The sequence below is a fragment of the Haplochromis burtoni genome, unplaced genomic scaffold (assembly GCF_018398535.1).
Source record: "Haplochromis burtoni strain Fernald_Lab_line unplaced genomic scaffold, NCSU_Asbu1 Contig_65, whole genome shotgun sequence".
NCBI classification, from domain to species: Eukaryota; Metazoa; Chordata; class Actinopteri; order Cichliformes; family Cichlidae; genus Haplochromis; species Haplochromis burtoni.
This window is the reverse complement of record NW_024582426.1, coordinates 1,037,899-1,062,933: the sequence shown is the minus strand read 5'-3', so window position 1 is coordinate 1,062,933 and position 25,035 is coordinate 1,037,899. Positions and strand designations below refer to the sequence as shown.

Here is a 25,035-nt window from a genome sequence, read left to right as displayed (position 1 = left end):
TGTGAGAGACAGAATGTGAAAAAAAAAAATCCATGAATCCACATGGTAGGATTTGTAAAGAATTTATTCGTAAATCAGGGTGGAAAATAAGTATTTGGTCAATAACAAAAATACAACTCAATACTTTGTAACATAACCTTTGTTGGCAATAACAGAGGTCAAACGTTTACTATAGGTCTTTACCAGGTTTGCACACACAGTAGCTGGTATTTTGGCCCATTCCTCCATGCAGATCTTCTCGAGAGCAGTGATGTTTTGGGGCTGTCGCCGAGCAACACGGACTTTCAACTCCCGCCACAGATTTTCTATGGGGTTGAGGTCTGGAGACTGGCTAGGCCACTCCAGGACTTTCAAATGCTTCTTACGGAGCCACTCCTTTGTTGCCCGGGCGGTGTGTTTTGGATCATTGTCATGTTGGAAGACCCAGCCTCGTTTCATCTTCAAAGTTCTCACTGATGGAAGGAGGTTTTGGCTCAAAATCTCACGATACATGGCCCCATTCATTCTGTCCTTAACACGGATCAGTCGTCCTGTCCCCTTGGCAGAAAAACAGCCCCATAGCATGATGTTTCCACCCCCATGCTTCACAGTAGGTATGGTGTTCTTGGGATGCAACTCAGTATTCTTCTTCCTCCAAACACGACGAGTTGAGTTTATACCAAAAAGTTCTACTTTGGTTTCATCTGACCACATGACATTCTCCCAATCCTCTGCTGTATCATCCATGTGCTCTCTGGCAAACTTCAGACGGGCCTGGACATGCACTGGCTTCAGCAGCGGAACACGTCTGGCACTGCGGGATTTGATTCCCTGCCGTTGTAGTGTGTTACTGATGGTGACCTTTGTTACTTTGGTCCCAGCTCTCTGCAGGTCATTCACCAGGTCCCCCCGTGTGGTTCTGGGATCTTTGCTCACCGTTCTCATGATCATTTTGACCCCACGGGATGAGATCTTGCGTGGAGCCCCAGATCGAGGGAGATTATCAGTGGTCTTGTATGTCTTCCATTTTCTGATGATTGCTCCCACAGTTGATTTTTTCACACCAAGCTGCTTGCCTATTGTAGATTCACTCTTCCCAGTCTGGTGCAGGTCTACAATACTTTTCCTGGTGTCCTTCGAAAGCTCTTTGGTCTTGGCCATGGCGAGTTTGGAGTCTGACTGTTTGAGGCTGTGGACAGGTGTCTTTTATACAGATGATGAGTTCAAACAGGTGCCATTCATACAGGTAACGAGTGGGGGACAGAAAAGCTTCTTACAGAAGACGTTACAGGTCTGTGAGAGCCAGAGATTTTCCTTGTTTGAGGTGACCAAATACTTATTTTCCACCCTAATTTACGAATAAATTCTTTACAAATCCTACCATGTGGAATTCATGGATTTTTTTTTCACATTCTGTCTCTCACAGTTGAAGTGTACCTCTGGTGCAAATTACTGACCTCTGTCATCATTTTAAGTGGGGGAACTTGCACAATCGGTGGCTGACTAAATACTTTTTTGCCCCACTGTATATATATATATACACACATCTATATATTTAGACCGTGAGGGTTAGTATTTGACTGGGCTACTAAACTCAACATAACACCCCGTTGGTTGCTCCGTGCAGGGTAGGTGGGAGAGCGCGCCTGGTTCTTGGAGGGATAATTCGCGTGCGTGCGCGCGTTTTCCGCCGTTGGTGGTTCTTCACTGTGAAGTGCCCCGCCCCCCCTCTTCCCCGCCCCCCGTGCGCTGCACAGGCCAGGCAGGCAGTTCTCCCACCTCACCGAGCGAGCCAAGCCGTCGGTAACGGAGAAGATGGCAGAGAGGCAACAACAGAAACACGAAGGCAGGGTAAAGATCGGCCATTACATCCTCGGCGACACGCTCGGAGTGGGGACATTCGGCAAAGTGAAGAGTTAAGTCCTGTTTCTGTGTCATGCCAGGCTTCATGTGTACGTTTGTGCCTTCAGTTGGAGTAGTTAATGCCAAGTAGTCGCTGTGCCCCCACTCCCCTCCCACCCCTTTAACGCTTCGTGTTCAACTTGCTGGTGGTCAGTGAAGCAGTTGGCGTAGTTGAGCGGTTTAACCACGGCAACAGACTGGATTTTAAACGTACTGTAGTCTGAGAATCTGACCGCTTCAAAGTCAAATTCTTTCACCGAAGCCCCCTTCAGTAGCTGCTGTTATCAGCTATGGCAGGTGATAAAACCTGGATGCACAGAGATGCACAGTCACACTCGCATTATTATGATATATCGTTAAGTAATAAGGACTGTGCTGTGGTGGCTGTCCTTTGCCCTGTCTGGCGACAAAGGACGTCTGAAGCTCACCGTTTGACCCACCGTGGGAACCTAACGTTGAACTGACATTAATGTTTGCAAGCTAGTCCGATGTGTTATTCTCTGCTAGCCGGTGGTAGCTTGTTAAGTGCTTGTCAAGTCGAGCAAACCATAAACAATCTTAAAGCTTCAATAGGATGCGTATAACAGATTATTATTAGGGTAGCCTTCGCTAGTTCTCTGACACTCAGCATGACCTTGTGAGCTTATGCTCACCCCGCCTGTTTCTTGCGTGTGCTGCTAAAACATTTGAAACCATGGCTATTTCTGAACATCATCATTAAGGAAAATGATTTTGCTCACACTCCCAAACCACTAGGAGAAAATCTGTGTAAAGTCATGTGTGAAAGAATAAAAAATGACTGTGTGTGTGTGTGTGTATGTAATGCTTGCTCGTTTCAGGTTACTGCTTGTGTGTTAGTTGTGGAGCAGTTCATGCCCCAGTTCGTATCTGACTCTGAGTTTCGTGTGCAGTGTTTGGCAGCTGCAATAACAGCTTGGTTTCAGAGCCTCCAGCAGGCAGATAGCTCCAACACTATAAACAAACGCATGGAAAGAAAATAGGGGTTACAAAAGAGAGCAAAAGATCAATATAACAAACGCAGTTCATTCACTACTTTGTGCAAGCTTCCTACGCAACAGGACTCCAAATCAAAGTGTAACCCTTTTAATCCACACCAACCTGCTTATGTAGTAGGTTATGTGATTTATTTATTTTTTATTAATTTTTTTAGCCTCTGTGGTCTGTCTCTTTCATGTCTGTATTCTGTTGTTTTTAGTTGGCGAGCATCAGTTGACAGGCCATAAAGTGGCTGTGAAGATCCTGAACAGACAGAAGATCCGTAGTCTCGATGTTGTGGGGAAGATCAAACGAGAGATCCAGAATCTTAAGCTGTTCAGACACCCACACATCATCAAGCTGTAAGTACAGAAAGGCGACACATCCGTCTGTCAGATTTAAGACTCAGACTCAGTGAAGACTGACAAGCTTTGCAGAGAGATAACTGGGCTCTCTTTTATTATTGCTTGTTGTAACGTGGGTTCTTTGCTGTGTGTTGTGGCATGCTTTGCTTGTTCACATGTGTTTCCTAGAGCTGTACTCTACTGAGCATGCCCACAAGGGTCACAGGAGGTAAAACACACAAACATACCAGTGCACGCACACAAGCTTGGAGCTAGATAAAGAAATGTGCTCTGGCTAGGACAAATCTCCAGTTAAGATGCTGGATATTGTTGTAATGAAGGAGCATGTCTAAATCCCTCTCTCCTCATGGATTTTTCTGTCACTTTGTTGTCCTTCTTTCTCTTTCCTTCTATCTCCCTGGCCTCTTTCCCCTTGTTAGTCCATGTCTGTCCGTCCCTCTCAACATTGTTTGTGATATTTTTAGTCTAGGGTTATGGTTAGTCCACTGTAAAACTCTAAGCAATGGCAGATATGCGAGTTGTCAGGTCATAAGCTGGAGTGCTGTGGAAGTCAGTGTCAGAGACACATACAATAATAAACACATGCACACTGTGTACACTTCTTGTACAGACGTGGAAGCAGTTTAACATACTGACCATGACTATAAAAGCTGCCACACTCTCAACTGTTAGAAGAAAAAAGTTATTTGTCTTAATGTTTCTCCTCCCATAGTCCCTGTGGTGTTAGGCTTCACCCAGCTTGACAGTATTGAAATAAATTGTGATAAAGTTTATATTCTACCACCGGCAACCATTCATGAAATTGTGCCTGCAATTTAACATACCTGACCTTTATGAAAGCAACCCAATACCACAGCCTTGCTGTGCCTTTGTTTCTGTGTACTAATGCTGTGTATTGTTTATGTAGACGATATAGGTTTAGACATTCCGGTTCACTCATCTGTGTCTTTGTTTTGAAAGAAAAGCACTTTTGTTCTTATTTCCAGTAAATTAATCAGAAATGTCATGAATGACAAATATGACTGACTGGTGATTTTTTTAATAGCAACAATGACTCCTGTGTCCTGTTGCACAAGTTACAGAAATGATCATGAGAAGAAACCTCTCCAAATATGATAGCACATCTGATAACTGCTGTGTTGATTAAAGAAACAGTTCATTTGGTTAGCTGAGTTACTGGAACATCAACTCTTGCCTGCTCGATAACTGAAGATGCCATAGGAAGGTGTGTTCTACCCCCTACATAAAACCACAAAAACTTGAACCTGAATAGAAAGTGGAATGAGAGGCCTGCAACACAGAGCAAGGAAACAAATGCATCAGATACTCTATTTTGAGAAACAGACACTCCATGGGTCCTAAACTGGCAGCTTCACTAATTGGTAACCACAAAATACTATTTCTGGGATCAGCAGTGAAGAAGCAGCTCCCGGAGACCTCCCTTGTAGGCAGAGTTGCAAAGAAAAAGCCATATATCCTTCTGCTAATGTCTTTTGCCCATCATAATCTTTTCCTGATATACTCAAAAAACTGGACAAGCAATTCAATTAAAAACATGTAATTTCTAATTAACGATTCCATTACTGACTATGTCAGGTACAAGAGTTTTAATTATTTTAATGTTATTTTGATTAAAAATTAATCTACCTATAAAAAAAGGGACATGTCTAAGTGATCACACTTTTAATTTTTGAGAATAAAAGGTGAAAATAGAAGATAGAAGGTGAAATCATCATTGTAATACAACATTTCATTTTTTTTTGTTGTTGTTGTTGTTGTCAGGTACCAGGTCATAAGCACCCCGACAGATTTTTTCATGGTTATGGAGTATGTGTCGGGAGGCGAGCTGTTTGATTACATCTGCAAGAATGGACGGGTAAGATGACATTCTTCTATTATCTTGCTGGTAGATTTCAGCCTGGCTGAGTACAGTGGTCAATGAATCATCAGAAATTCTTTTATTATCCAGTGGCATGGTTAGCTGACTAAACAGAAGCCTGACTGGTTAAACAGTTCTGACAGTTTAAAAGCAATTGTTGCATATATTTGGTAAACATATCAAGCAAAAATCTGATGATGGTTTGTTTCCTGGGGTTGTGCAGTAATCCAAGTAGACTTGCTGTTAAAAATAGCTGAGTGTATTTATACTTAACTTTGTGTCGACTGTATTTTTTCACATTATTTAAATCCACATCCTTCACATTATATATATTATAAACTGTATGGTCTTGCTTTAGCTTTAAATATATCTTCTTACTACTGTCATTTTGAGTAGGTATCTATATTTTAATTAACTTATAATGTACATTTAAACTATGTTCCTAAACATGTGCACTGTTTTCAAGTGCAACTTACAACGTCTCTCCTTGTTTTGTCATGTATACATTACATCGTATTACACTGTAATAGTGGATGCTCATGTTAAACATGGGCAAACTTTCAAAAACTTAGATGAAGTCAATTTATGTGAAAGTAATTCCTATGAGCCAAAGTTTCATGCTTTAGATTCGTCTAAACATTTAATTTCAGGCAGTTTTTTCTGCCTTTAGCTCTGTGGGTGTCAATGAAAGCAGATGTCTCTAGAGCACAAAGCTCTACCTGTGAGCATAAAAAACGTTTCTTAGATTTTCTGTTTACGAGGGGCAACCAATCAGAAGAAAGTTGGTTTAAAATGAGGGTAAAGATGGCTAAAATGGCTTGTTTCAGACATCATATTAACTGATAGGTTCCGCAGGCCTAGTATGACATAAATATGGTTTATTTTGAACTGCGAGTCACGAAAAGATACCCTAGTAAAGTCTAGTAAAGCCATTCATAGTTTTCTATTGATGTTTATGAACTTCACCTTTTGAAATTGAAGTAGTGTGACTCTTAATGGACTGCATGGTTATGCATTAGTCCCACACAGCACCTACACACAGCTTTGCAGAACGTTGCATGTCTTATCTGGTTATGTCGCCAGGGTCAGAAACATCCAGAATGTGCACTACTTCTACTCTTGTACATGTTTGTGCTATTGTTGGTCCTTTAGTCCTGCTTCTGCCAAGGAGAGCGAGCCAAAGTCCCTCATTATAGTGAAGTGAAACTAGTGTTAAAAGCAATGAAACTGTCCACTGTCTTTGCTTTTATTGCTGTTTTTTTAATCTTTTGATCTTTTTTGTGCTTCGTTCTCTTTTCATGAAATCTGTTGTCACTACCTTTTGTGATAAAGCCCATTATCCACTAGTCCGTAGGCAGCGTTCTACAGTTTAGAAAACCAGACTATTTAAAATCACTAGCTTTTTACAGTTTGCATCCACAAAGCTAGCTATTCCCTCAGGTCATTAAGGGCACTTAAAAGAGATAAATGGGCTAATTATTATTGATCTTAAATTAATTACATGCGTAGAAAACACAGTCTGAAATGTTTTCCATTTCTAATAAATCAGTAAATGAATGTTTTCCATAATAACTCTAAATGTTAGTGCTTTTTTTTTTTTTTGCACTGGCTCAACAAAATCTGCTAGAAATGTTTTTAAAGTTGGGTCCTGTTGCAACTGACCCAGTTGCATACTTGTAGATCAGAGGGAGCATCATCACTCAGATCAGTCAAGTCCATTCCTTTTGTGTCTTTCAGGTGGAGGACACTGAAGCACGCCGCCTTTTCCAGCAGATTATCTCAGCTGTAGACTACTGTCACCGGCACATGGTGGTTCACAGAGACCTCAAACCTGAGAATGTCCTATTGGATGCCAATAAGAATGCCAAGATAGCAGACTTTGGTAAGAAAACAGTTATAGCTAGAGGGGGAGACATAAAAACAAGCTTGACAATAGAATCTTTTGTAAATTCATGATAAGAGGACAGATAAAATACTGAGGTTTGTTTAGGGTGACAGAGTAAAATTACATAGTTTAAATAAAGCCAAGTGACAGCTGTTTATGATTCAACACATGCAGTAACTTTGTTAACTTGAAGAAAAATGTGAAATCTAATTGTGCACCTTTTAGCTTTATTAAATGATAAGGAAATTTTCACTTGAGAATGCCTTTTATCAGTTAAGGCTTAATTTTTGCAATTTAAGTTAAAAATCCTGATGTAATATGACCATGAAAGAGAGAAATATTTCACAAACACACAAGGGCCCTTATGCGCAGCAGGGCGTGTGGGGTGGAGAGACATCCCTTAGCAACGGCAAGGTTTCATATCAAGTCTGGCAGGAAGCCTTGAGGCCCAGTGTCATCTGATAGGGAAGGAATCAAGGGGGGGTGTGGCAGTGGAGTACAGCAGGAGAAGTGTTTTGGCTGAGAGCAAAAAATGCTGGCAAGCAGAGCAAGAGAGTGTTAAGGGACCAGGGATAAAAGATAAAGGGAAGGTCAGCACAACACAAAGTGTCTGACGTTTAATGTTTGGCAGAGACCCTGGTAGGCAGAGAGAGGCTCATCCAATTAAACGAGTTTGTGTTTAGAGCTTAGTGTCTTGGAGAGTAAAGAAGGATAAAGGTCTCAGTAGTGTCCGCAGTGTGTAACTCCCTGTTGGGCTATGTTCAAATTTAACCTGCAGACAGGTGACAGATTAGGGGAAAAACCTGAACCCTTGACCTGTGCAAGGAGGGGTTCTGGAGATCTGTTGTGTTGTTGGGATCTTTTTGCTGGCAGGGTTTGACTAGCCCTTCTGTTCTTTTAGAGGAAAGGGTCACTAGAAATCAATGCATGTTCTGAGCGATCACCTTATTACTTCATCCTGGGATGAAACATTTCTATCCTGACTCCTAGAGTGGTCGCTTTAAGGATTACAGTACCCTGTTTATAGGCCATTAGTGGTCACTGACTGGATTCATGAGGATGGAAAACATAGTCATATACTGTGCTGTTTTGGGTCTTTCTGTGTGAAGTTTTGCCTCCAGAGACATGATTGTCGGTTAATTTGTGATTCTAAATTGGCCATAGGGGTGAGTATGACTGGTCTTTCTCGTTGTGCCAGCTCTGTGCTGGACTGGCACTCTGTCACAGACATGACAGATAGACAGTGATAGGTTTCACTCCCTTGAAACCCTAAGTTAAATGGAAAGAAGAAAATATATCTGTCCATTATTAGAAATTAATAAAATTGATAGAATGATATAGGTTCACTGCTCTCTACCCCTCATCTCCACCAAATGATGAAATATCTTTTGAGGGTACTTGAACACCTTAAAAGAGTTCTAAAGCTGAAGCTGTTCTGGTGGCAGCTGGTCGCTCATCTCCATACTAAGATGCTTTGTTGTTGTTATGCTTGTTACTGTAAGAATAAAGACAGAGAGATATTAATGTTCTCTTGCCATTTAATTGGGGTTGTCCGACAGGACTGTCAAACATGATGTCAGATGGAGAATTCCTACGAACTAGCTGTGGCTCACCCAATTATGCAGCTCCAGAGGTCATCTCAGGAAGGTTTGTACGTCTGTTTTTTGTGTGTGATCATACAACCAACTATTTTTTTAACTGCCTCATGGGATAAGTCATAAATAAACCGTTTAACCATTAACCTATAAATCACTGTGGAAAAAAAGCCTTTCTGGTGGTTAAGCATCTGGCTTTTTTTTTTTTTAACTGTCACATCCTTTCATCTCTCTGTTAGACTCTATGCAGGCCCAGAAGTTGACATCTGGAGCTGTGGTGTGATTCTGTATGCCCTGCTGTGTGGCACCCTGCCCTTTGATGATGAGCATGTCCCTACACTGTTTAAGAAGATCAGAGGAGGTGTCTTTTACATCCCAGAGTATCTGACCCGCTCTGTGGCCTCGTTGCTGATGCTCATGCTGCAGGTGGATCCTTTGAAGAGAGCCACCATCAAAGACATCAGGTACTGACCCCACTGTCTTGAATCCAGAGGCCTCCTTTAGCTATATTGTTAACACTTTTTTATTAATATTATACTGTATGTTTCTCTTCATATATCATTTTTTTTCTTTTAAAAAAAAAAAAGAGTTCTTTAACTAATGTTGCCACAAAAGAAAATGCCATAGCTTTATAACTCAAGTTATAGCTTTATTTTCTTTCCTCAATGTGTCAAATATTTAGTTGCCTGTCCACTCTTTTATAACTGTTAGCTCTGTAATGTGGCACAGGATTATTTTATTACAGACTCCTCTGTTTGATAATCCAGCTTGAAGCAAGCTAAAAGTCATACCTTGCGTGTCTGATAATGTCAGTATTGAGTTTGGGATGAAGCGTTTGAGTTGATCAATGTTTTTTGATAGGGAACATGAATGGTTTAAGCAGGACCTACCAGGTTACCTTTTCCCAGAGGATCCATCATATGATGCGACTGTTCTGGATGAAGAGGCTGTCAGGGAAGTGTGCGAAAAGTTTGAATGCACTGAATCTGAGGTTGTGACCAGCCTGTACAGTGGAGACCCACAGGTGCTCATTGTCTTTGTTCTAGTACATGTTTTCTATGTTTGATAAACTTAACCTGATATATTATGAAAGCTGTAAACAACGTTTGTAGGTTTCAGTAGTATAATGGTCTGTTGGGAGTGAATTATCTTATTGGTCTTCACTTTATTTTTCGTCATCCTTCTGTTTACGCAGGATCAGTTATCCGTAGCCTATCACCTCATCATAGATAACAGGCGCATCATGACCCAGGCCAGTGAATTCTATTTGGCGTCCAGTCCTCCACAGGGCTCCTTTATAGAGGAGGGAATGCCGTTGCCCCCCGGAGTTAAACCTCACCCAGAGAGGATGCCTCCGCTCTTGGCTGACAGCCCAAAGTCGCGTTGTCCTCTGGATGCTCTCAACACCACTCGGCCTAAACCGCTGGCAGTGAAGAAGGCTAAGTGGCACCTGGGTATCAGGAGTCAGAGCAGACCCTATGATATCATGGCTGAGGTGTACAGAGCTATGAAGCAGCTAAACTTTGACTGGAAGGTGCTTATACATACATAAAGCACATCACTGCAAAGAACCCCACACAAACAGTCTCTGTTTTGGCTGTTTTTTTTAAATATTTATTTATATATTTATTGACTCTTTTGTGTGTGTGTGTGTGTGTCAGGTGGTGAACCCATACCATTTGCGAGTTCGAAGGAAGAATCCAGTGACAGGGAACTTGGTGAAAATGAGCCTGCAGCTCTATCAAGTGGACAACAGATCCTACCTCCTTGACTTCAAGAGCATTGATGGTTAGTATTAAACAGGTTTCACAATCTAGTCACAATCAATACATAACTAATTTAAAACCAAAATAAAATAAACATTTTCCAAATCATAAAACATGCGTGGCCTTTGTGCAGGTGTAAAGCTGCTGATGTAAAACCGGAGTTTGTTTGTCCTTAATTTTGTCATTCTAAAGTTGAGCTGAAATGAATAAAGGCGTGAACTGCACATCACAAGGTTGTCTAAGAAAATTGCAGCTGTAGTCACAAAACATAAAAAAAAGAAAAAAGTTGTTTTATGAAAAAGCTCCTTTTTCATGTTAAAGTGTTGAGAGTGGGTTCAGCAATCCTACAGCCTGAGGAAAGAAACCGTTTTCAAGTGTGTTGGTACTAATGTATTACTTGCAAGATGTCTTTTAGTATCCTTTCTGCGTAGACACCTCACCTCACCGGTGCCTTTGATGCTCAGTAGATGGGTGTCTGTGATCTATTATTTACATTTAGACCATTTAAATCATCCACTGCAGAGATTTCTGGTCTTGGATTGTGCATATAATATTAACTCTTTTTATCAATAATGAGATTAAATCTTCTTCTGAGGATACGTAACTATATTTAAAATTCTATATTTAAACAGATTTAATATCACGTCATTTGAAGCCTAAAATATTTTAAAAGGCTATAAGAAACTTCATACATCCGATAGATGACATTATTATTTAGATGACAGATATATATTTTTATGGTTATGCAAATCAGGTGAATGAGTCATCTTGTACTTGCTTTAGCACAGAATTGCACTTCAGGAAGAGAGGACCACTACTTATTAAAAATGCATTGACATCGTTTTTAAGACAAAATGTACCATTAGCTTTGTGTCTTTTGTTTTAAATATCCTCTTTTAGCATTTAGCACTGGTTCGAAATAGCTGGACTGATTTGTGTACTGTCTCACAGATATTTCTCACAAAGTTTAATAAAACAAAAGTTAACGTAGTAGTTACTTTATGAATGACTACTAATATTTGCTGTTGCTGTGCTTCCAGATGACATCATCGAGGCAGTGGGCTTTAAATCGGGCTCATCCACTCCTCAGAGGTCAGGTTCCACAGCCGGTCTCCACAGGCCCAGACTGAGCATTGACTCGGCAACCCCAGCGATTGATCTGCCCCAGCTCAGCTCCTCTCTCCCGGGATCCCTGTCTGGTAGCTCCCATCTGCTCACCCCACGTCAGGGATCACACACCATGGACTTCTTTGAAATGTGTGCCAGTCTGATCACTACGCTAGCACGCTGAGCCCTGCTGACTTGCTTAGGTCACTGTAACCTGGATGTCAGTGGGGTTTTTAAGCTAATCACAGATCGAGGATGTAGGGAGTGTAGATGTTTGGAGTGACTTCTTCTTTCTGTCTCTTCTCCATCTGTTCTGTTTTACTGGATTGGGGGAAGCGATTGGAAATGTAAATGGCAAGGCAGGTGTGGCATTCGCCTCGGATGAAGAGAGAGAGAATGAGGGGGTAAAATAGTGGGGGTTATTATTTCTTGTTTTGACAGTCATTGGGTCAAAGTCTTGATGTCTTACACATCAGGCTGCAGCTGAGGGGAATCTATGAACTAGTGGAGGCCTGTAAAGTGAGAAGCGAGTGGTCAGAGTTCAGCAAAGCTCAAGCTCACTGTCACTTCTCCCACAAACATCTTCAGCTGATTATCAGTTGCTGAATTTCCTTCACCCACTGTACCACCGATCAAAGGTCAGTTTTGCATCTGGTCTTAAATCTTCACTGAGGCAAAGTTGTTAAACTCGACATTAAATCGTGTCAGAGAGAGTATCGCAAAATGTAAAATTCTATTTTTTTTATTTATATTGTTTATGAGGAAGATTTTGTTATCCTTGTACTATATTTATATTACAATCATTATGTAGCTGGAAAGTTTGACAGAGAAATACCAAATAAATTACTTAATACATCTTTAAGATTTATATTTTAGCGGTCAGACCCATATTTATTTTTAAGAGGTTTTTTTAGGCATTATAGTTTTTTAATTTAATTACTACTTCAACATAGTTTTACTTGATTTTGAATTGATTGTAGATGAGTAGCGAAGCTCTTTGAGACAGCGGGATAGTAGAATGATGCTCTGCATGACGCCGAGTATGTGTTGCATTGGTGTTGAAGACAGATGCAGACCATCTTACAAGAGTTTGGGGGTTTTCTCGGGGGGATATCCAGATATATTTCAAAGCATTCAATCACCCTGCTATTTAAAGCAGTGTTTTATATGCAACACACCCAACAGATCCCTTTACATGCAAGTCCCTAATGAAGACACTTAGACACTTGCTTAGTTATCATAGGGGTGTTCAGTTCAGTCACATATGTAGTAAGCTGAATAAAGACAGGCATTATAGCTGTTTTTAGGTAAAAACTAACATTTTGTTTTATTATTATATTATTAAGCTTTTAAATTAGGCAGATACCCCTTAGAAATTGAGACAGATGCTTAATGTGAGATCTTAAAACTATTTTTATTGGCTGGTGTGGCCAGTTTTTTTTTTTTTCTAACTTGTTAAAATACTTAAGTAAGCCATTAAATTTCAAAACAGAATGACACTGAGGAGGGCAAAAAGTAGATGTGAGACGGTGTGTATCTGTTGCACAAGTGTATAAGCCACATGAACTTTTCTACAGTTGCCTTAAACAATGCAACGCATTAATTGGTATGGAGTGTGTTGTGGAAGTTTTCCATACAAGTGTGTGTTTGTGAGCTCAGATAAGTATGGTACTTAACACTGGTGTGTTTAAAGGCTCTTCAGTATAATTGTGATGTCTGGGATGTCAGAGAGGTGACAGAATCAGGAAAGTGAGTGGCGAGAGACAAACCATGACGGTTCGGCGTGGTGCAGCTGTCTGACCTGTTATCTGTTTCAATTAGTCATTGCTGTCTGTTCAGTCTGCACTGTAAAACTCATTTGCTGTGGCCGACAGTTTGCACACTTACTGTTTACTGCACTGCAAACTTTACTGTAACTGTTGTTGCTGGTTGCTATTGATGCACGCCACCGTTCTGTAATGTCCTGTCAGATTTCCATAGTGATGTTGTGTATTGCTATAGTCAGGCATAACATTATATCAAAATCATTTATGACTGAATGTAAATTGAATGCTGGTGCTGCTAATATAAATCCTTTTCTCTCTTTCTCTCACTATGTTCTTCTGGTTTTAAACCTGCTGTTTTGAAGTGGGGATACTGGACCGTTGCCTTTCTACTGTTTGCAGTAAGACGTAGAAGTCAGTGGCACTGAGGCAGTTACTGTTCTGCAGAGTGGTGTCACAGAGATTTACAAAAGTGTAAATACAGCACTTAGAAATATACACTGATATAAATATGTGCAGTAAAAAAACGAAATAACTGAAACGACAGAAAAATATTAAATCTGCAGAAATCTTTCAAAATAAAGTGATGGAACTTCTTCTCCAACACGTCAACCCTGTGAGATGAGCACAGACAAATGCACATTTGTCTAAAAAGTGCTGCCTTTTCGTTTCACATTGGATTCAAACACCACTTTCCCAGATCAATATCGGGTCGCTTTTCTCACCTGGTTCTACTTGGTAGTAGACCGAGGTCTGGTTGAACCAGTGAAAGCCACTTTCTGCTACCCTGAAACCCTTTATTTACATGTTCTGTGTATTTGTTCTGTCTGTAAGCTCATACACTGCTCATTGTTCTTTGTCAAGGAGAAATTGTGTTCCCTGCTCCAATATGCTGCTGCATATACACCTTTGTAAACACTAGTCCACAGCCTTTGTCAGCCATCTATTTTACACTATTGCTGTGTCTTAAATTACTTCTCTATTGTGAGCATCTTCAGTCACATCAATATATAATATATGGGCCTTTATGCTTTAATTCCGGGTACTGATGCTCCTAAAAACACTTGCAAACATATGTATGATTGAAGTGCACTATCCAGCAGAAGTCATGGGTGAGATTTAAAAACTCCTCTGACATAACCAGTGTTTACTGTCAGGTGTAGTCTACCATCACAACTGTATGCAAATACCAGTGGCATGATAGTCATGTAAGCTAATTTGTGTTTAGTGCCAGAAGAAATGCTAAAGGGCCTAATTAAATACAAATTTCACATGTTGTACCAAAGTGAGTATTTTCTGTAGTGGGGTTCTTATGATCAGTGTAACCCTAAATACCACCGTGTGTGTGTGTGTGTGTGTGTGTGTGTGTTTGAGTGTATTTGTTAGGTATGTGGGTGCACGCTGGTTGTTGTGATTGCCTGTATGCGTGCGTGTTGATACTGTCTCTATATGTCTTTCTGTCTGATTGAGGTTTGGATTTCTCATGTTATGCATTGCATGATATTGCTGTATTGATTTGCACTTTAATGAATATTTATTGGAAAAAAAATAAACATAAAAAAAAATTCCGTCTTAACGTGCTTTCATAGAGTCACACAAACTCACACCCACTACAAATGCCGGCTGCAAATGACCTCAAGTAATCATCACATTATGTTGTTTATCTATAATACTTATTCATCTGTTTATAGGGAACTGTTAGTGTCAGAGGCAGGTAAAAGCTCTATAAAAAGTAAAGAAAATTCAGTTGATGGATATCCCTCTAGAAGTTGCAGCTATGATCAATACAGAGCAAATACTATATTTTATACCTATTATATTACACAGCATGCTGGTTATTTGGGTCCAGTGAAAAAGAAGTCAAACTCAAAGGTCATATGTATTGTAGCATGAGTAGTTACATAGTCCCTTCCAAATACCACAGTTGACACTGAAAACAATAATGAGTGTACAAATTACAAATTAGCAAAAGCTTATGTGCAAAAAATACAAACAATGTTTTTAAATGGCTGGAGTACTGTAGATAAACATAAACCAGGAATATTACTGGTATTAGCTCACATTACTTGCTGCTTACAGCTGGTTGATTGTTTCTAATGGATGCATCTTAAAACAAATGAAGCTTTTTCCAGTATTTCTTAGCTACACACACTTCCATCTGATAAGAAAAACCGCTGTTTCCATTCCGTTGTTCTTTCCCTTATTTCCTCCACTTTAAATATATTTTCCATTCTGGTTTTTGCACAGAAAGCAGTTCATTGTCCCTACGAGAGTTTCCAGGATCACATTGTCCACAAATACTGTGTGTGACTGTGCAACGCAGTTCACCGTGATCACTTAAAGCAAGCAGATCAACTGTCCCATGCTGGTTCCACATTGCAGCATTTGAAAGAACAGAAGAAAGATTTCCGTTTGCCCAGATGATATAATTCTCATTGTTGTTAAATGTAATTCTACTTCACGAATGCAGTCATTGGATAAATAAGATCATAGTCCAGCAGGTAATGCTGCAGACAAATGCAGTTCCACCTGGGGGAGTTTCTGTTCAGCTGTTAAGACAGAAAAACATCATGTCATCATGGCATGTGCACAGTGATGGACAGTGAAGAGTCCGGGTGATTCATCCTTGCCTTGTTGTATGAAGGCCACTTTACCTTCACTCCACTCCATCGGCATACATGACAGGAGGAGGTAAAATGAGTGTATCAGGAACAAAATCTGTATCTCCTGCTGACACAGCCTCAGGCCTGTAGAAAAAAAACATGAAAAAAACTCAGTCTTTCTTCTATCACCTTATATTCTTAACCCAGTAACTCATTCTTCCCTCGAAGGGAGGGAGTATGTAATTGGTTCTATTTCAATCAGCTCGAGATGATTTTATTTTGGTGAAATTCTGGTCAAGGTCAAGGTCACACCAAATGTAAAAAGCAGTAAAAGCTTTATATTACCAATGGAAATATTGGGTATATTGAGTATATGCAATATACTCTTCTGTGCTCTTCTCTTTAAGTGCTCTTGTTATGTAAATGCTGTCTGTTGCACTAAGCACAGAGGAGGGACCTACTTGAGAATTAACAACTCATTGTTCTGTCAGGAGTCAACCTGGCTTAACTTCCTGGTGGCGTTAAGGTGGAGTTAAAAGCTTTCTTTCTCTCAGAGATTAAAAAAAAGGAAGACATTTACTCTTTTCATGCTTATCAAGCTGTTCCAGGCAAAAAGGAAGGAACCCTCTCCGTCTACAGGTCGGACAGCATGTTTGACATTTTTCTATGTGCGTTATTCTTTCTGTACTTACGTGTGATTTGCTTCTTGTGCCGCATTCACAGAACCTGCAGTGTAACCTGAAGATGTATTGATATTGCAATTTAAAAATCAGTTTATAAAAACTTTATGATAATACTTTATGAATGTTTTTTTTTTTTAATGCTTCTTCCAGCATAAGTGTATTGCCTGAAAGTGCATCAGCATTAGGTTTGAAAAAGTAGTACATTAGTGACTTTTTAAATGTGATTTTTAGGGCATTACTTACTCATTACTGGTTCATCGGTGCTGCTAAAAAGAAGAAAAAACAAAAATTGAAAAGAAGCTCTGGATGTGTGTGTACATGCACGCTCGTGGATGGATAACATTGTTACATTTTTCTCCACCATGCCTACCTTGCAGCTGGCTCTACATTTTTTTGTGAATGGAAAAATGTGGACAACCTCTGAAGTGCTCTATAAGGAGAAATAAAAAGAATTATATGAGTCTGCGCGTGTCTGTATGTGTTTCTGTAAGAGTGAAACAGGTGAACTCACTGGTTGTGGGAGCTATCATGACCCATGTCACTGTGACTGTGCTGGTGGTTCACGCTAAGGTCTTTGTTTCCTAAAGACGAAATCACACAAGCGACGGATAAATAACTGTATACAAGTGAACATACAACAGTTACACCAAGGAAATAATTCCCAAGTTACCAGACCTTAGATTAGCCATTACATATTTTACTAGCAGCTTCCTGTTTAAGCACCTGCTTGTCTAATGAGTCACATTGCAGGGAATTAACGTTTAAAGAATGCCGTAATGAAAAGTCCATTGTTCATTAAAGAAGTTTAGAAGGGTGCAGTTTTGTAATTTCGGTAGTTGCGAAGAAATTATAATTGGATAGAAACTTGATACAACATCCAGAACATCAGTAAGTCCTCAAGGACTTGTTTATGGACTCAGATTGAGTGTTTTTTATACTGAGGGCGCTCACACACTCGCAGTTGTGTTGCAACCTCACATAAGCCTTCCTGTGTTTCTCTGAAACAGCTGCTGCAAAATATCAAGTCTGTAGTATCTTTGTTTACTGTATCTGTTAACCCACATCAAGATAACAAATTGAGGAAATCAACATGACAAACACAAGTGTCCCATTTATTTTTGTATTGTACTGAAAGGTGACTTTTAAGTGAGTAATTCAGTAAGTGATTCATTATGCTTTGTTTAATGTATGTTTCCAGTAAACAATTAAAGATCTTCCCAAACTTGTTTTTTCACAAGAGCTGACTGGGGAATGGTGCTGCCTAAGTTGTTATGTCTTACCCACATCTGGCATGGAGAATGTCCGGGTATGACCTCTGCAGGAAAAAAGAGTGCCAAAAAAACTGTTAATAGCAGATCGATCACCTTAACTCTTGTCCTCAATAGAAACAAGCAGTAAACACCAAAAATAGAGCCTAATTGAGCATTTACTCACAGTACAGCCTGTGTACTTGGAGAACCAGAGGGAGGTTCATCATCATCACCGCTCCACTCCTCACTGTCGTCTGTGACTGAGCATGTCAACATCAAAAATATTAAACTGCTGTTGAATAATTTCACTGTATTTTGTTATCTTGGGTAGAAACGGGAAACACTTACAGCTTTCTCCTGGTAATTGATAATGGTTTGAGTCACTGGGGGAAATAAAAATCATCTGTAAATAACTTTTTAACTTAAAGGTAATAACAGTAGTAGAAGGTTACACGTGATAGCTTGTTATTGGATGAAACTCTTACTGTGAAATCATGCGGGCACCGTCTGGTTCGATAAAGTTATTGTTTGACCCGGGATGAGTTTTCCTTCCCAGCTCTAACATCTCCTTGATGTCCAGTTCCACATGGTCAACGGCGACATACCCATCTAAAAACACATTCACATGGTCGTTATTCAGTCATTTCAGATGTCATTTCAGATTATAGCACTTATGTTTCAAAAACAGGTTCTTGCATCCTTTTATCCTTTTAATCTTGATTGTTTATTTTTTTTTAACTCACAGCTGTTGGTGCTGTCTCTGGCCAGCCACTTTCCTTTGGGGCAGTTTGCTGTTCGAATAATGCTGATCGTGTCTCCTGCTTTGACGGGGAGATCAGTCTTTCGTCCCTTTGCAGTTACAACTACTCTTGCCTGGTAAAGGGCATCCTCCTGTCCTGTGATCTAACAAACACAGTTACATGTTAACACTCAAATAACCTCAATAAACAATATTCATGTAGCACTTTTGAAAACAACACTACAAGAGGCTTTATACCACAAAACAAATACATGTGTTCACTAGCTGGATGGTGGGCTAATCGTGTAATTTATGCCATTAAAGAGCAATCTCCTGACAAATAGTTTGTTGTTGTGCAGAAACACTGAGATGACTCCCATTTGCCTGATTGCCATCTAACTGCCCTGTGGATGCCCAATATAATCTGATCAAGAATTGGAGAAAGCTAGAAACAACTATATATAATAATATATATATAATATATATATATATTATAATAATATATATATATATATATATATATATATATATATATATATATATATATATATATATATAATATATATATAGATATATATAGATATATATATAGATATAGATATATGATATATATATATATATATATAGATAGATATATATAATATATATAAGATATATATAACGGATATATATATAGATATATATACAGATATATATATAGATATATATAGATATATATATATAACATCATATATATAATAAAACCCACGGTGACAAGGATACAACAATACTGTCTATATTAGGAAAAAGCACTGTTTCAAAAGGGACAGAAGTCCAGGGGGGATATGGGTAAGATTTAAAATCAAAGTAGTTCCACTGAGAATTGCATAGGGAACACAATCTCAGCAAGGTAACCATTTCGCACTAATCACAAAAAAAGGTTTGACATATCAAACCATTTAGTTGCCAGATGTATGATATTTACCACAGCTAAGCTGTAAGACTGTCAAAGCATCAGCAGGAGAGGCACCAGGCTTTGAATTGATATGATTATTAAAACTGTCTGTGTTTTATCAATAGAGGAATAGAGCAAAGAAGCAGCACATGATGACATAATAAATGTTGACGTGCTTCTTACATGTACAGTACTTACAGCGTGTGACAAATGTGACATTAATCTTGTAATCCTGGGGTTTTACACTTAATGATATTAACTGGGCTGCTAGCATTTACTCCATTTTTTGTGTTTCTGGTAAAGCCAGCTGCCTGTTGTGTTAAAAAAAAAAACGAAAACAGAGCTAAAGTAGACACAAAACCGCATTTATAGAGTTGTTGCATCTTTTTGGGTTCATCCCTATGTTAATTATTACAACAGTTTCTGCTACAACACAAACATTAATCAGATCATGTTCAGAACAATAATATTGTAGAAGAATATGCAGAAATAAAGAATGGCCCATAGGTGTTCTGTCAGAAATATCACAGACAAAACAAATGTTTGCTCGTATTCTGTTTGAGCTTGCACATGTTGCTCACTTCAACTCTTCCACTGCCAGGAATGAATCCAGACAGGTTTGTATGCCCGAACATATACCCCACCCTCCCCCGATGTTTCTTAACCTTCCGTGTTCACTTACCTTGAATTTCTTCTTCATCTCGTTCTCCCTCTTTTCCCTCTCTTTCTGTTCTTTCTTTTCCCGTTCTTGTTTCTCCTTTAGCTCCTTCTTCTCCTTTTCTAGCCGCTGCTTTTCTTTCTTTTTCAGCTCCTTCTCATCAGGCCCCTCTGCGGCTGCTTTCTTTTCACTCCTGAGGAAGGCAGAATGAAGAGGATCATCCAGTTAGAAAAGGACTACTGGTTAATAGCAGAGGAGAATATGAGTGAAACAAAAGCAAATCACACTCTCATCGCTAATTCCCCGGGGATAAGAGAAATTAAAAAATCTCTGGATAAAAAAAATTAGGCCTTACTTGCCAAACCTCAACGTCTTGGTTTTCTCTTGAACCTATAAGTAAGAATAAAGAATGTGGATTAATTAACTTTGAATTAAAATTGCATAAAGAAAGCTTATCTTTTTGAATGAAGAAAAATAAAGTCTTGATTTTACACTGCAGCTTACCGTTACTGGCATTGACTCAACATATGGATCTGTGGTTTAAAAAGAAGGACACAGTTATGTACAATACCAAAGATGCAACCCTTCCAGGCCGTTTCTAATATTACTGTATTAATTTTAGCACAATTCCTATTTTTCTAGTATAAATAGTTTCTTACTCTTTGGCTCTTTGCGTTTCTTGACTTTAGTCTTGACTTTTTTCTTGTCACCATCAGGTGTGGCGATATACTCGTACGCATTTTCCGTGTTCTGATAAACATCGTCTTCTGGTTGGGGCCTGCGTGGGACAAAAAGTTGAACAAACACTAATGAACACTAACTTGTCAGGGATTAAGAACCATTTTAATGAGAAATAAAATAGATTAAATTTGCATGTCTTACTCTGACGCCTGTTGTAAGTCCTGACCGAGAGCATGAGATGATTCTGGTAGTGGATTATTTTGGGATATGTCTCCATATGGTGTCTCTGTGTGGATCTCGGTTTGCGGAACATTACTGTGAGCCTTTGGCGGGTCATAACCGTCTGGAACATCTGCACCTGGGTACATCTCATACTCCAACTCTGATCCCTGCAGCTCGGGAATAGGAATGCCTGAAGCCACATTGTCAACCTCTGGGACATCAGGGGTGTAGGTCTCTGAAAACTCAAGTGGAGCAGGGATATCTGCAGAAGAGGCATAAAGGATTATGACGCATTACAAGAACAGGCCACTGAAGTTTAGCTTTTCTCTAAATTGTGAGTCTGGCACTGGTGACCACACCATTAACTCCCATGACAGGTGGAGGAATGAATTCACTCAAGTTGGCAGAGTTAGGTATGGCAGGTTCCTCTACAGAAGAATTCAGAAGCCCATTATCTGAAATAGTCATCTTGGGTGGAGGCGGGGGAATCGCCTCAGGGACAGGGTCAGGTCCCTCAGTGATTTCTTGCAACAATGGAGAGGGCTGTCCTGGAAGGAATGACATTACATATGAACATATAACAGTTTAGAAGGTTATGACTAGATATGATTGCTAAAAGATTTTGAACTTTAATCTCATTTAAGTCAAAAAGAACCATTCAACATCAAAACTACATCTGAAAGTGAATTTTCCAACACAGAAATAGAGATAGGGCAAGAAAAAGAATAAGAATTGCATATGTAAGGAAACAAAACCAGTCAAACCCACTGTGGAAGTTGTTCTTGTATAACTCTGTAGAGCGGAGCTAATGCATTTATAAGAAATGTGCAGTATAATTCAATTTTGCTACTTTAATTACAATACAAAACACATCTCTAGAAACTTGCCCGCTAGCTGCCTTTTGAAGCTGTACAAAACTGTTTGCTGTTGTAGAATAAAAGATTAGAAACCATGTCAAAGGTACTCATCTGTAATTTGTAACAGTAGACTTCATCATATTAAACGAGCTTGACATAAAAACCTGTATGCACAATTTCAAAAATGCAATGCAAATGAAACAGAGCAGCGGGCTTCCTGCTCTTTCTGCACTGTGCTTAACAGACGTTGAACTGTTTGTCACTGCACCTCTGACATAGCAAACATACCTCTGCAGCTCTGCCCTGCCTTCTGCTAAGTTGTTTCTGGCACAAAAGAAGAATGTCACCACCTGAGGCGACCTTGTGGCCAGGTATTTTCTGCAGCTAAAACTCTAAGCTATTAAATTATGTTTTGCAGGCCTACAGCACATACCTGATGATGATGAGATAAATTCTTCTCAACTTCTTTTGAGGTGAAGTAAATCCACGGAAAAGTAAGAGGTGGGGAAGAGAGGAGGGGGGAGGGGAGCTCTACTGTGGTTATGTTAATTGGACTTACGGTGGTCAATGCCATTGACTTGTGCTGGTTTCGATGGGACGGCATTGCCTGTTCGATCTTCATAATCAATGGGTGGGAGTTCTGGGAGACTTTCAGTGGGGCTCTGACACTGGGAGGATTCCTCAGGTGGAGGGGTAACAGAATAGGAGTGGATGTCACATATCAAGGGGCTAAGAGCAGGTGAGAAATTACATCTTGTTAGTGACTGAGCTGTAAACAGAGATGTTTCTTCGTAACTGCTGGAATGAAACTGTGTGTGTTCCTGCTGTTTGTGTTCTTTACCTGTTGGTCTTCTTGCGTGCATTCTGTAGAGCATTGAAAATCCTCTGGTCACCTGGTGGTGTTCTTTTTCCAGGACTCATATCCTCTGCCCTCTCCAGGGCAGAGAGTGCTGAGACTGGACGCTCTGGTTTGGGAGATGGTGGAACAGATGGAGGGTTTGTGGCTAGAGAAGGAAGTTTCTCCACAGCAGTTATATAAATATCATCTTTCCCAATCTCAGATGTAATTTCAGGCTCGGGGGGTGATGGAGATGGAGAAGAAACCAGGGAAGGAGAACCAGAGATGACACAGCTGGGTGGAAGAGGTGGAGAGACACTGGGTGGACTGGTAATAGCTTCATCTTGGCTAGAAACAGGCAAAGTGGGATTTTCTATTTCAGGTGGGATTTCACTGGTCAAGATTGGGATTTCAGGTGGTGGGCTCTCAGGTATGAGAGGAGGAGGTAGGTTGAAGGCAAAAGATTCAAGAGTAGTAGAGGTTGGGGACATTTCTACATCAGCACTGTGATCTGGTAAGGTGGGGTTGTCTGGTAGATGGGGCTCTGATGTTGAATTAGGTATTGTTTCCCCACCAGATTCAGAAGGCACTGGGAGGAGTGGAGCTAGTCCAGCAATATCTGAGCTTGGGGTGTCCAGAATTGGATCAGCTGAGATCGACACTGAATCTCGTTTTGACTTTTTGAAAAGATTGAAAGGCTTCTTTTTCTCTGTTGTGACTTTAGGTGGGGGTGCGGCTGGCACCAGCTCTGCAGTACTCTCTTTCTGAGTTACAGGGACAACCGAAGGAAGCGTCTTGTCTTTCTTATTAACTTTCTTTTGATCCACAGAATCTTTAAGAAGATTCTCCCTGCTCCCTTTGAGTGTTTTGTGCTTACCACCTTTCCGTTTCCCTTCACTTTTGTCTTTTTTGTCGATGAGAGGTTTTTTGCTCTCTTTCGGATCATCTTTGAAGACCACTCTTGGGGCAAATAGTGTCTTTCTTTCCAAGTTCTCATTAATGGTGGTGAGCAGGGAGGGGCGTGCACCTGAAGGGAGGTAATGACTGGGGCTCTGGGGAGGAGAGACCACCTTTGGCTTCTCTGGGAGAACAGGTTTTATCTTGGGTTTCTTCAGTATGAATTCTTCTTGTTGAAACTTGGCCCTTACGGCCTGAAAGTCAATCTGTTCCTCCTGATGAAAGTATCACACAGTACAATAGTCTCAATACAGGACCTAAATAAGGTAAATTTTATTTCGCTAACATATTTGGAGTAAGAACAAAATCCCAAATCACTTATTATCAAGAGGAGTTTAATTCTGGTCTTAATCCGGTAAGATAAAGTATGTCATCATTGTAGTAACAACGTTACAGCGTACAGAGCTAAAACTCTGTCTCACTTTACTTAATGTTGTTGTAAGCTTTGATCTTTCTTTTTTTTTTCAAATGTCAGTTTACAGTATTGCCAGGATTTATGTCTGCGAACACAACTTTAAATATATCAATAGCATATTATCCAATCATCATAATGTTACGAGCGTCATGGGACATACCTGTTCCATTGCGCGTTTTGATATCCACAGAAGCGACAAAAAAAAACTCCTTTACGAATAGAGATCGTTCTCTTATTCAGCTTCTCATCCTGTGTCCGTTGGAAAAAAACAAAGAAATTAATTTAAAATAAAAAAGGAAGAAAGAAACTTTAAATAGTGTATTCACTGTTCCAGGTTCCTGCGTGCTTCACCTCTGATCGAGACAAATCTGCGTCCCATGCGCACCCGAGATGGTTTCAGAGGAGGAGTGCGATTGAGTAAAAAACAGTCGGGCTCGTCAAACTAGTCCTGCTGAGCATTTTACGCCACAGCACGATGACTGTCAACAGCTCTTGGATTCTTCTCACTCTTCTTCAGGAATGTCGCCCGGCTGGCACGACGTGAGTCACTCTCATGAAACCAAGCGGATGGAGATTTTTTTTGTGTTTATTTTCAAAGTGACTCATTTTTTTAAGAATGCTCATCTCTCTTGTAAGAACAGTGTATTTTGCTGTTATGAGAGGATGTGGTATAAAAGTTTAATCTTTGATTTATTAACTCTCGCCTAAACGAATCATTCAAATTAAACGTAGAGAAAATGAGATGACCGAGGAAATGTGTCAATAATGTGACATAAATACATTCTGTAAGCGTTCTCTTTATTTGGCAGCTTTGTAACTGTAGCAGACTATAGTCTCTCATACGCTTAACTCACTACCAAGTTGTGTACACTCACCGGTCACTTCATTAGGTACACTTTACTCGTACTAAGGAGGATCTCTTTTTGTCTTAATTCTCACAGATTCAACAAAAGTGCGGAAA

The 25,035-nt window shown here is 39.9% G+C and overlaps 2 protein-coding genes across 5 annotated transcripts; one reads left to right on the top strand and one right to left on the bottom strand.

Annotated features, from left to right (window-relative positions):
* Positions 1 to 1,707: 1,707 nt before the first annotated feature.
* prkaa2 (protein kinase, AMP-activated, alpha 2 catalytic subunit) lies at positions 1,708 to 12,926 on the top strand. The gene is made up of 10 exons (XM_005923251.3): positions 1,708 to 1,894; positions 3,098 to 3,239; positions 5,025 to 5,118; positions 6,859 to 7,003; positions 8,566 to 8,653; positions 8,841 to 9,065; positions 9,463 to 9,625; positions 9,797 to 10,135; positions 10,263 to 10,389; positions 11,408 to 12,926. Exons 1-10 carry the CDS (start codon positions 1,795 to 1,797, stop codon positions 11,656 to 11,658), a joined length of 1,674 nt encoding a protein of 557 aa, XP_005923313.1. The 5' UTR covers positions 1,708 to 1,794; the 3' UTR covers positions 11,659 to 12,926.
* Positions 12,927 to 14,748: 1,822 nt separating this feature from the next.
* Positions 14,749 to 24,511, bottom strand: LOC102311353 (protein PRRC2C). Of its 4 annotated transcripts, XM_042221362.1 has the most exons (21): positions 24,426 to 24,511; positions 24,235 to 24,323; positions 22,706 to 23,874; positions 22,424 to 22,593; positions 21,367 to 21,555; positions 20,987 to 21,269; positions 20,764 to 20,882; positions 20,609 to 20,637; positions 20,460 to 20,494; positions 20,129 to 20,297; positions 18,517 to 18,676; positions 18,259 to 18,382; positions 18,122 to 18,156; positions 17,958 to 18,033; positions 17,804 to 17,838; positions 17,035 to 17,104; positions 16,894 to 16,953; positions 16,767 to 16,789; positions 16,533 to 16,578; positions 15,892 to 15,984; positions 14,749 to 15,786 (listed from the first exon to the last, which is right to left on the bottom strand). In XM_042221362.1, exons 2-20 carry the CDS (start codon positions 24,241 to 24,243, stop codon positions 15,894 to 15,896), a joined length of 2,892 nt encoding a protein of 963 aa, XP_042077296.1. In that variant the 5' UTR covers positions 24,244 to 24,323; positions 24,426 to 24,511; the 3' UTR covers positions 14,749 to 15,786; positions 15,892 to 15,893. The 4 variants fall into 4 exon arrangements, with proteins under 4 accessions (XP_042077296.1, XP_042077297.1, XP_005923316.1 ...); XM_042221363.1 differs by having other exon boundaries at positions 16,767 to 16,786; positions 24,235 to 24,510; XM_005923254.3 differs by having other exon boundaries at positions 15,868 to 15,984; positions 24,235 to 24,509.
* Positions 24,512 to 25,035: the final 524 nt, after the last annotated feature.

Bases quoted from the DNA above. Each gene is read 5' to 3' on its own strand.
- LOC102311353 (XM_042221362.1), bottom strand. The intron at 20,883-20,986 runs GTAAGACATGCA...TGTCCCACGCAG, and splicing joins GACTTACAACAGGCGTCAGA to GCCCCAACCAGAAGACGATG. The intron at 18,383-18,516 runs GTGAGTTAAAAA...ATGTGTTTTTAG, and splicing joins CAGAGACAGCACCAACAGCT to ATGGGTATGTCGCCGTTGAC.
- prkaa2 (XM_005923251.3), top strand. From the start codon at position 1,795: ATGGCAGAGAGGCAACAACAGAAACACGAAGGCAGGGTAAAGATCGGC. The intron at 3,240-5,024 runs GTAAGTACAGAA...TGTTGTTGTCAG, and splicing joins CACCCACACATCATCAAGCT to GTACCAGGTCATAAGCACCC. The intron at 10,390-11,407 runs GTTAGTATTAAA...CTGTGCTTCCAG, and splicing joins TGACTTCAAGAGCATTGATG to ATGACATCATCGAGGCAGTG.